The 12,549-nt window shown below is 34.5% G+C and overlaps 1 protein-coding gene across 1 annotated transcript in view; it reads right to left on the reverse strand.

Annotated features, from left to right (window-relative positions):
- The window catches only part of LOC113517496 (leupaxin), a 95,787-nt gene extending 83,238 nt beyond the window's left edge, over positions 1-12,549 (reverse strand). The window contains exon 1 of the mRNA XM_052899396.1: positions 12,376-12,549. Coding sequence (XP_052755356.1) covers positions 12,376-12,388 — 13 coding nt within the window. The 5' untranslated portion in view covers positions 12,389-12,549. The remainder of the gene's footprint in view (positions 1-12,375) is intronic.

Consider the following 12,549-nt stretch of genomic DNA (forward strand, 5'->3'; position numbering starts at 1 on the left):
TTACGATGTTAGAAGTAGGTTAAGCAACAAAATATCAATGGTAACCATACCACAGGGACACTTTATATAAAAGTCATCTGCTTGAATACTTCCTGTCCGTGTTCCGCTTCGAAGGGTGGAATATGGCAGTGACATTACAGATTTTTTTAATGGATGACGATGGAATGGTAATCCCTACTGCGCTATCGGTATACCTTGACAAGGTGCTAGTGAGGGATGATGGTGAGGATAAAAACAGGTCAGCCTATCATGACAAATTCAAGAAATAACCAAAATATTTTCCATGGGGAACCGCGTGGAAGTCAACCTGATAGTGCTTTCTGTGATATCCATGATACTGTTTAAGTCTATAGGTAATGGTTATCAATTTGTTGTTGCCATCACCTTGTATGACCTTTTATATTGCACAAAAAAGTAATTAAAAAAAAGGTACTTAACTTCATACTTAAGTACCCTCTTTTTCTTAAATTAATATTGATTATAATTAATTAAACCTTAATAAGGTGTTAATGGTTTTTTCTTACGTCACTTTTAATTTCATCGGAATCAACATTAAACAATTGTTAAATCTGATTCTGTTATCAACAACTTCTAGTATAGTTCTAGTGTAACGAGTATATACTCGTTGGCATGGATTTTTGACAATTGTACCTCGGCCTATTTACTCTACTTATCTAGAGAAAGACCGAATTTAATTTTTTCATTTCCAGTTAATTTAGAAATTGGCTTTGAAGCTTTAACTTCGATACAATGTTAACGAATATCAAAAAGTTACCTTCGGTCGAAAACTAATATCATCTTGTTTATTCATATGATCCAATCGTCCTAGATATATCATATGTTAATTTTTTTCTGTTAGTTATGTATCTGCCAATTTCCGAAGCTAAAGCATAGAAATGCTCAAATAGGTCAGTTAATCATCTAAATATGGCCGTCACTCGATGTCGTTTGACCTCGTTGATCCACATAGGGCAACGAGCACAGATGAAAGTTAAAGCGCTTCTTTTGAACTTTCATTGACTTAAAATAACATTTGCTCCATCTCTATGAACATTACGGTAGGCGTGTCACTGTCCCCACGTATTACGAAATTAAAAACACAGCACGTTAGATAATTTGGTTAATTAAGTTAAAAGAGTGGGGACGAAACTAAAAACACGCCATGACACAGCGGTTCGTGGACATTTACGTGTTGATGAGGTTTTCTATTTGTAATGTAAACGAAAATTGGGGTAACATATTAGACGTAATATGAAGATAATAAATAACGACAGCTCGTATTTTAAATACACTATGAAAAATTTGTAGTAAATTGTACCTACGTTCCTTCTGCCTCTTTATTGCCGACATTTCTAGTATTAACCTGCAAATTTTTCGTCGCGCTAAGTCCTGATAGTGTATTAAAAAATGTGTAGATTCCCAGAATTCCACCTGATAGAACATTGCTAGCAACTTTCTTCAGGGTCGGCAACGCACGCGTCTGGTATTGCAGGTATTCATAGGCTACGGTAACCACTTACCATCAGGTGGGCCGTATGCTTGTTTGCCACCTCAGTGGTATAAAAAAAAAGTTAGGTAGTAAATTTCCATTACTAACAATACCTTCTAGCCCTACACAATATTGCTTACTTATATAGTATGTACAACAAACAATCGAATCTTTTCTCTATATATTAATATATAGATTAGTATAGATTATCAAAAATTAATAGATCCACTGATGACTTTATTTACTGATACCATAGATTAACCTATTTTATCATAATAAGTGAGAATTAAGGCAATCATCATCCTCTCAGGCAAGGTAAAGTAAAATTTTAACATTTATTATATTTCAACCTCTTCGAACATCATTTCAGGTTGTATTCTTATAGAAAATTGATGTTACAGGAATAATAATTTGCTTTTGTGGGTCTGGTCACTTTTATGATACTTCCTACTTCTGATTCTTATTTTAAATGAAGAAAACTTACATTAATCTTATGCTCTCATAACGTAAACAATTTGTCTGAACAATAACGAGCATTCCTATTTAAGATATCTGAACACGTCGCGTTCTACACATCTTTTGACTGTGATAAATTAATCTGATGCATCTATAACGTGTTATATCTAAAAATACAGTAACATTTAAATTCTAACAAATGCCGATCATTCATTCGAGTGGCTTAAGACCATCGGTATGTGGACGCTGGGTTGTGTCAGCGAGGGTGCGCTTATGTGGAGTGACAGTTGGTTTGAAATGGCTGGAATTTTTTGTGAGAAGAATTTGATTAACATTAGTATTTTTAACACACCATCAATCAGTGGTATATGAGTTACGCGAGCTGAGACTAATCATGATTCCAAAAAGTATGATTAATTAAAATTTATGTTGATCGAAAATAAAAAAAACAAATTACGTCATGGGATGCCACTTATTTTTATTTAAGAATGTCGAATTAGTTGACTGATAATAGTCTGTCCTTAGATAGAGTCTTAAAAACGGGGCAACTTTTTTTTATACCACTGAGGTGGCAAACAAGCATACGGCCCACCTTTTGTTAGCTAATTGTCAAATTAGCTGACTCGTTTTTTTATCAATGTTCTATATACTTACGCATACAATGTATCTTGACATATTATTTAATAAATAAAATGATTATTTACGCATTAAACAGATACAAATATTATAAAATAAAATAAATATAGAAGTTATAAATAAATCACTTATAATTATTTATCAAGTAAAATTATATGAAAAAGTTGATCCGCTTTTTTCGAAGCATATGTATTGAGACACTTTATCTAATAATTTAAGAGTTTATCATAGTAAAAATGAATCAAATCGTAGCTTCATATTTGTAACGAAAAATAAACAAAACTATTGATATCAATTCAGCAATTAAGCAGGCTTCTACACACGATCATTGACAAAAGAAACAAAACACCTTATTGGTCAACATGACCCTAAGTCATAATTCATGGTGCTTCATGTCAAAAAGATTTGATACTTCATGCTAAAAGGATAAATATCAATTTGCAACTACCAGATTTATGATCAATATCGAAAGCTTCGTATATTGGATCGGGACGTACGCGTAGATAAAATAACTTGCTCCAACATCTGCTCACTAATGATTTATTTACTCGGACTGTATGCCTTTCACGCGTAAGCAAATATGACGGGGAAAGCTTATTGGAGTCACACAGAGTGGATTGAATGGAATGGAATATTATTGTGCAATAAGTCTGTATTAAGCACATCCTAATGTTTTCAATGGTACTAAAACATGTAAAAAAAAAACACGACAGAAATTATCTTATTGGCGATGTTTCAGTACAAAGATAAAATAAAATCAATTACTCAATGGATGATGTTGTTAAGCAACACTAAGCCAAAAATAAATGTATAGTATGTAATATATGTATAATTGTGTAAATGTGTGGTCTCAGCGTAGAATGAGCCACCCCTTCCTTGTCCGTGGGTGTCGTAAGAGGCAACTAAGGGAACTTAATGGTTGGGGGATGAGCAGCAGCGTCCATCTTCATCACAACACATCACAAACATCACTAAAGCCTAACTCCTGTTGCTAAACCACCTCCCAATCGTGGCAACTTCTAGGGAAACCCTCCTTATGGGGGAGGCCTATGTTTAGCAGTGGACAGTTAATAGATGATGGGAATGAGACAAGTATACACCAAAACAATAATTTTTCGATATTTAAGTTCTGATTTAAAATCTGGTGTATATTTTACCATTATATCCCACCAAAAAGACGAAAAGGAATGTAAGGGAATGTAATGGGTTTCTATCTAATCTATTTTACATAGCTGTACTCTTAGAGAATACCTAGAAGGATAGCGGGGATTCGACGCCCTTTCGGAATAAAGGGCACCGAATCACTGAATGTTGATATCCGGCACTGGCCTACTTTACGCCGATGCGTAAACGGTTATAATGGCCCTTGATACGTCCCTGTTGTGACGGTGATTAATGACTCTTATCGAGGTCGATTCCCTACCTTCAAATGCCTTCAATCATATAATAGCTTGCAGCACTCCTATTTTCGACATTATGGCCGCGTCATACAACTTGCAAAAAAAAGTTATAAATTTGCTATAGATACTTTAGTCAGATTAAATAAATAAATAAGATCTGATATTTTATATTTGATGATACTTAGAATGGCCTACAAGAAAATAACCCACATGCAAGTTTGGAGAAAGGCATTGTTAGTAATGCGGACTACAAATCCCATTGCTAGCAATATACCCTTTCAGGTCGACCTCCACGTGGTCCCCCCTGGAAACCATCGTGCTGAATCGCAGGTGTATTCATCACGATGGGCTAACTGACATGCCTTTTCATTCCCATCTGTCCTTCACTGGTGCCCCGCCAGTGTACACCGTTAGCGCGGGCGGGGTTACCATCACATTTTCATCCATTAAAAAAACGCACCTGCAGGCTTCTTGAATCTAATATCGATATCAATCCAATCTAATGTCAATCATAATTTTGTATTACACTCATGAAATAACAATTAGGAATTAAAATTGGGATCTGTTGGCAATAGTTTGCATTGTCAAGTTGCACTAATTAGCAACAATATGCAACCATTATATCGCTAGTATTACAATTCGAAAGTATGAAACGTTTCAATTCCAATATTGATCTATTGAAATTTATTTCAAGAGTAACCCCACTGTTATAAGATGTTAACCATCGCATATAGACATCACAGAATATGCTGTGTTGCCCATACTCCCTTATGCATTGCCATTCCCGAGGACAAGTGTTATGCCTGCCATATGTCACTCTCCAAATTGAAACACAGTCATACAAGCACAGCTATTTTATGGCAGAAAAACAAGTGGGACATATGTATTATTTATTAATACAATCTTGCACTGGTAAATTATAAAATAATAATGACATTATGTTATTAAAATTAATAGAAAGCTATAAAGTACGACGACACATTACGTATGATACATTCGATTAAACATTAATTCCAAACTATTTGAATTAAAAGAATGTTAAATTCGAAACACGGTCTGAATTCTAATATTCTTTATTCAAATCGTGTGTCAAACTGTCGACAAGTAAATTACACAGCAGCAAGAAGGATATTCGCAAAAAAAAAAGAGACAAATAGTCGAGTCATGAATTTTAGTGATATATTTACGGTATAACTATTCAATGTAGGTATATATAGTCTGTAGCAATACGAGTTAATAAGAATGTAAATAAAGAAATAATTGATCCCACCATAAAACCGTCTGCTGATGTCCAATAATAGACCAAATATCACATCAAAAGTAGGTTGCTTGGGTACCTCTGTCCCATTCGTGTTTCTACCGTGAAGCAGTTGTATTTGCATGGCTGTATTTCGATTTGAAGGGTGGGATATGGCGTGAATTTACAGGGTATAGAGGAATAATACCTGAGTCCTCAGGAATGGCAACGCATAGGGGGTATCATGGACGAAACAGTATACTCTGTTATGTCCATGGTACTGCTCATGTCTATAGGCGACGGTTACCACTTTCCATCAGGTGCGCCGTCAGATTGTTTGCCATTCTAAGTTGTATAAAAAAAAATCATCATCATCATAGCTGTTAACTTTCCATTGCTGAACATAAATCTCCCCTATAAGGGGAGAGTTTGCCAGTAATTGTCACGCTTGGAAGGTGGGTTGGCAACTCACAATTAGGATTTGCAGATGTTTTAAGAGGGACGATATGCTGTCCATCTCTCGACCACTAAGTTCCCTCTAACACCACCCACAGGAAAGGAGGGGGTGGCCTGTTCTATGCCGGGATCATACGGCGAGTAAGTAATGGATTAATTATGTTAATAGTGTTATAAGTGTTTCTCTAATAGTATCTGTTAATTAAATGTTTTGATTAATTACTAATATCATTTAGGGAATAATTATGACGTTTTATAATTTCAACAAAACTTTGCTACGTATTTATCAAGTTGTATTGAAACAAACTGTACAGACTCTGTTCAGTCTCTATTTGCAAGTTGCTAAACTGCGCAACACGCAGTATTTATGGTAACGCAATGAGTATGACGCCAACATAAGTACCCATCAACTTGTTAATCAATACAGATTGTTATCACATTTATGGTCAGCTGCCTTGTATCATAATATATCTATGCAAAAAAAAAAACAGTTTTTGATGAAAAACAACGTGGGACATTTGAAATTTCTTGTTAAAATAATTTAAAGTTAACATTGAATTTCTTAGCATCATATAATATTTGGTACGTAATATATTACGAAATAATAGAAGTGACAGGAACGAATTAGATGGATGTTGTTGTGAATTGAAATGGCTGGAACATGATGGAGGAGGCTTTTACCCAAGGAAGACCATACACCAAAAAACAACAAAAAAAATTCGTAAATACTGAAAAAATCTATAAAGTATGGAAAACTATAATAATAATGTTACTAACGTACGTTATATTACTAATATAACGTACGTATAAACTTACTAATATAATAAAAATGCAACTAGACGATGTCTGTACATGGGAGGTATTTAAAAAAAAGCCGGTCAAGTGCGAGTCGGTCGGGCAACGTCCGTAGAATTCCGTACAAAATTGTCAAGTTTAAAAAAAAAGTTTTCGTGAAATAATTACAAATTTACGGTTTTCAGACTTTTTCCTTTACTTGTGATACATGACATTGCTTCTTATCACATTTCATGATTCTAAGTCAACGGGAAGTACCCTATAGGTTTTGATTCCTATTGCGAATGTTAAAATATGCAATATAAATGGACCATAAACAGCGGTATTTATTTTTTCAATGCTTTAAGTGATTGCAGACCTGAGTATATATCTAATATCAATTTGATACTTCCACGCGTTCCTAAGAAACAGGAGATAGACGGATAGACGGATAGACGGATGGACGGACGGACGAACAACGAAGTGATAAACGTTCCGTTTTTTCCTTTGGAGGTATGGAACAGAGACATCTCTGTCAACACGCGAATAACATAACTGGAATGTCAATTGACGACTAATGCACAGCTCGATAGCTGAACAAATATATCAGGCAAACAGTACGATTATACGTTTGATTGCAACTTAACAGTACTTAATCTATTAGATGTCGTGAGCGTGAAACACTTCTTATGACTGACTATAAAAAACGAAGCTTCTCAATTCATAATTATTATGAATGTATAGAAAAACTAACTATTACCTGCGATTTCGTTTATGTGACCTGATAAATGGTGATTCACCAGGACAAATAGTAGCCTAAGATGTTTTTCTCCATTCTAAATAATAAATAGATTATATCAGCCGTTAACTATTTACTGTTGAACATAGGCCTCCCCCTATGCCAGTAGTTGCCAGGGTTGGCAATCGCAGTTAGGCTTTGGTGATGTTTTAAGAGGGACATTGCTGCTCATCCTCCGACCTTTCCTTAGTCGCGTCTTACAATATACATGTGACATGGACAATGAAAAAGTAGGTCAGTTAACCCATTGTGATGAATACATCCCCAGGTTTACAGAGGGAACTGTGTGGAGGTCGACCTGACAGGGTATATTGCTAGCATCGGGACTGGTAGCCCGCATTACTAACAATCCCTTCCCCCCATAGTTATACACCACCATCCTCTATATTTAGTCAGAATAGGCAAATGTCCTTCTGAGATAATATCTAAAGGTTATAATGATGATTACAATATGATAATTACTGATAATTACTATGAGTTATACTAGCAGCAGCATGATGGGCCAGATCATAGGGTTCCCTAAAATATGGTTGAGCGCAATGATGGCTGGTTCATCTGTCATACTCATGAATAGATGTCGCTTGTAGGGTGTGGTCATGTTTATTTGTTTACTTTTCATTTAGGGATACATATAAATAGAACTTAATTCTAATTATAGTCATAGTACCCATGCAAATGTAAAATTGTCTTGTATGTATATATATATATATATATATTGTATTTAAAAACAGTAAGTATTGAGTTTCTTGCAGGTTTTTCTTAGTAGATAACACAAGCCAAAACCAGCTGAGCAATCATAAAAAACTGACAATTCAAAAGAGCTTGTATGAATAAAGACTATTCTATTCTATTATATTTAGATTTACATTTTATCTCTTTTAAAGAGTATAAGATACAAACATGAACTGTGTACATAATTATGTTCTAAATAGTTATCAAGGGACCTCTGCAGTAATAGTACAAAATAGAAAAAAAAAAGTGTGCTATAAGCAGTAATCACAGTTTAAAATATTAAAGAGAATAAAGAGAATTAGCAAAGAATAATATATTTTATGTTACAATCAACAACCATATTTGAACATCTAGTTACCATAGCGACCTAAACACAGATATATAACTACACTGATTTAAGATCACTAGACGTGCCACATACTGGAAGTGCTTCCATAACATTCCCTCTCCTTTTTCAAGCCAAACTCATTATATAGCTTTATTAGCATTGGCTTGTAAACAGGCTTCGTAAGAATATCAGCAAGCTGTTTTTCAGTTGATACTTCTTCTATAGTGACTTCTATTTCACATACACAGTGTCTTACATAGAAGTGTATCGGCTTTATATGTTTTGCTTTATGGTGTAGTTCATATGATGGATTATGTACTAATTTGATTGTAGAGTCAATGCGTAGAGTAGGCATATTAAGATTCATTTTTAATTTTAAATAGTCATTTGCATTGTAATCCTTTTCTGTTCTTTAGCAAATCTGTCATTTTCAATGTCTCATTCTCATATAATGAATTTATTTCTTTATTCATTGCCTCAATCCACTTATCCTTTTCAGGACTGTTTAAGACTTTTTGGTATAAAGATGACTCAGAAACAGATATAGCCTTATTAATAACTTCCTCAAAATTGAATCTCTCAGGAGGTTTAATCTGGCTACGATCACGAAGCTGTCGCCCCATCGTTGCCTCTATTTCATTTTCATCCCTTTCATTATCTTCTTTTAACGATTCAATATTTTCATCCCTACCATTTGTCTCTATATATGAATTTAAATGAGAATCATCATCAGTTCCACAATTTGCAGAAGGTATTGGTAGTACATATGTTGTATTTCCTACTGGCTCTACATTAGGTTTTTCTGGAGGTTTGTCAATCATGCGTTTTTCTAGTAAAGATTTCTCATCAAATACTACATCACGTGATCTCATCAATTTCAGATTTTTCACATCGTAAACGCGATATCCTTCATCTCCATCATACCCAATAAGTATTCCTTTCTCGGCTTTACTCTCTAACTTTCTCAATCTTTTCTGTTTTGGGATATGTACATAGCAATTGCATCCTATAATTCTGAGATGATTTATTTTTGGCTTTTTATTATACCATAGCTCATGCGGTGACTTTCCATCTACTGGAGTTGGTCCCGTTCTATTGAGTATATAGACTGCAGCTTTAGATATTTCAGCCCATAAACCTTTTGGTATCTCATTATGAGCATGCATAAGTGCTCTTGACATCTCCACAATTGTACGATTCTCTCTTTCAGCAGAACCATTTTGTTCAGGAGTATATGGCATTGTCAACATTTGCTTTATTCCAAATTCTTTCAAAGTATTACGTACCTGTTCGTTATCAAATTCTCCTCCATTATCGCTCAACAACCCTTGAATAACGTGTCCAGAAGTATAAACTTCAGCTAGAAATTCCTTCAAGCGAGCGTGTACTTCTGACTTGTATTTCAAAAAGTAGATCCAACGATATTTTGAGTATTGATCTTTAAACAGAACATAAAATTTTGAAATTGAATAAGAAAATGGTCCACAAACGTCTGTGACAATTAGCTCTCCAGGTTTGGTAGCTTTAGGTCTTTCTCCGAACTTCTTTCTGTGGCTCTTGCCGAAGATACAGCCTTCACAAATGTCAGCAGAACTGGAATCTAGCCTTATTCCAAGCTCTTTTTGTATTAATTTAGCTACATGACGACAATTTTGGTGCTCTAAACGTTCATGATACAGCTGAAGATTCTGTAGCGTCGATAACTGGTTTGCTTCATTTTTAGGCATTAATAGTTTTACATTTAATTTATATAAACTACCATGCTCCTCACGATTTCCAACTAAAATCACTTTACCATTATTCTTCATACAACATGATCGAGCAGTTGATTGAAAAAGACTATTTTTAAGCACATCTTGCGCAGCTAGTACAGAGAACAAGTTTCGTTGTATACTTGGTACATACCATACATTAGTCAATGTTATCAACTGTTTTTGTCCATTTATATTAGCTTCAAGTTGGATAGAACCTTTGCCAATGGCTTCAATTCCGTCCCCGTTAGCAGTCGTAATTGTATGAGGATCATGAAAGTACTCGAAAGACTGAAATACATCTCTCCTATTAGTTACGTGACTTGTCGCGCCGTTATCTACGTACCATGATTCTTTATGAAGATTTTTATCATTGCAAGCTAGAGCTAGACCTGTCGACATTACTGCATTCGTAGATTGCTTTTGAGGTTTTGGAGGTCTACCATCCGCAATCCACTTTTTACATGACCTGACTTTGTGAAACCCTTCTCCACAATAGTTGCATTTGAACTTTTTCTTCTTACTTTGCTTCTCATTACGTTTCTCACCTCGTACCATAAGAAGTTCATTGCTACTTTCACCTTCATCTATATTTTTCTTTAAAGACTTTTCATATGCGCACAGCTGAGTAGTCAAGTTCTCTATCGTATGATCATTCACTGACATCAAGGCCCAACTAGATTTGAAATTGAAGTACTCCTCAGGAAGTGAATCCATAATTTTACATATCAACAACATCTCTGGTAGTTCGGTTTTGCCCTGTTTCATTAAGATCAGATTTACTTCATGCCATAAATTCTTTGCTGTAGTCAAGTGTGTCCCCATATCGTGAGTAGGATCAAGCTTGTATCCAAAGAATTGCATGCAGACATCATAAAAGCGATCTTGTGATACTCTTTCATAAAGCCGGTTCAGTTCATCCCAAGCTTCTTTAGCTGTAGTAAAACGCATAACTTTGGCGAGCATTTTCTCTGTCATATTGGTGGTGAGTAGTAAAAATGCAGTGCTATTGATTCGCTCATAAGTATCGTACTCTGCTTTATAAGTCGATATAGCTCCCGGTGTGGCAGTGGTACTTGGATGTGTTGGCTTTGTGAGTGTCCCTTGAACCGCTTCCAAGGCTCCGGCGTGTGTTCTCAACAGCATTAACACTTGAAATTTCCAAGTGGTCCAGTTAGTTCCGTCGAACGGTCGAATGTCGAGTTTTACATTTGTAGACATGTTTACACTCTCTCCGAACCTTTGTTCTTTACAAACTATCTATTTACCGAGGTCGCGAACGCTCTGCTACCATATTAAAGAGAATAAAGAGAAATAGAGAAGAATAATATATTTTATGTTACAATCAACAACCATATTTGAACATCTAGTTACCATAGCGACCTAAACACAGATATATAACTACACTGATTTAAGATCACTAGACGTGCCACATACTGGAAGTGCTTCCATAACATAAAACTTGTACCTACAACAAATAATCTTGAAGTTTGAAAACCGTATTATATAAGAACTATAATTGTATAATCTTCCAATCTAAATGTACTGTTACACCTTCAGCATAAGCAAATCATATGGAAGTTTTGCATATAAATTTCATATATGTAGCAAACGTAAAACCAAATTATTTTATAGCATATGTTTGGACACTTATTATTGTAATAAAATTTTTACTAAGAAAAAAAGACTTAAGCTACTGTGCTGTTTCTAGGAAATATGTAGTAACTGGTTTGCTTTCAGATAACCTGAGTACATTTATGAGTACATATACATTTAGAGTACATATATATTTAGCATGACTCCATCATTTGTGTCAGATCAGATCAGAAGTCCTAGGTAACTAGGAATAAACAAGATGCTTAAGAAAATTAATGTAAGTACATGTGATTCAACCAATAAATTAATTATTATTCACCGGTCTTAAAGGCATGTATCAATGACTCATAGCCATACTGAATCAAAATCTAAGCACCTATATCTGTTTATTTATACTACCTAAATTATATCCCATATTAGTTTTTAAAATATAGAATTTTCAATAATACATGCTATCTGTTACATTCATACAATTCTATAGAATATTGTTCTCTATATCAATATTTAAGTATCTTAGGATTATCAGGAAGCTAAGTTACGAAGGTTTTATTGCAAAAATATACCACTGTTAACCATCGAATTACAATTTTTTACTACAAATACCCTTATATAATTTATATGTTACGAAGGTGGGTGAAATTTCAGGTTGATATTTTAATAAAACACGTCATTGCAATCAGAACAAGCCAAACAGGTTATGATAACAGAAAAAAAAACTTACCTAAATCGTCCATGGCAAGATTTAAAAGCTTTTTCTCCTCGAATTATTAATGTCACCTTATAAAACTCAAGATTAATTTTCTAGAAAATTACACAAACAATTTGAAAATCGAATAAACCGCTAATTATATTACAAGTAACAACAAAATAAATATTAACCCCAATCTGAATTATA

This window comes from Galleria mellonella, unplaced genomic scaffold, assembly GCF_026898425.1.
Source record: "Galleria mellonella isolate WM207_F2 unplaced genomic scaffold, CSIRO_AGI_GalMel_v1 utg103, whole genome shotgun sequence".
Taxonomy (NCBI): Eukaryota; Metazoa; Arthropoda; class Insecta; order Lepidoptera; family Pyralidae; genus Galleria; species Galleria mellonella.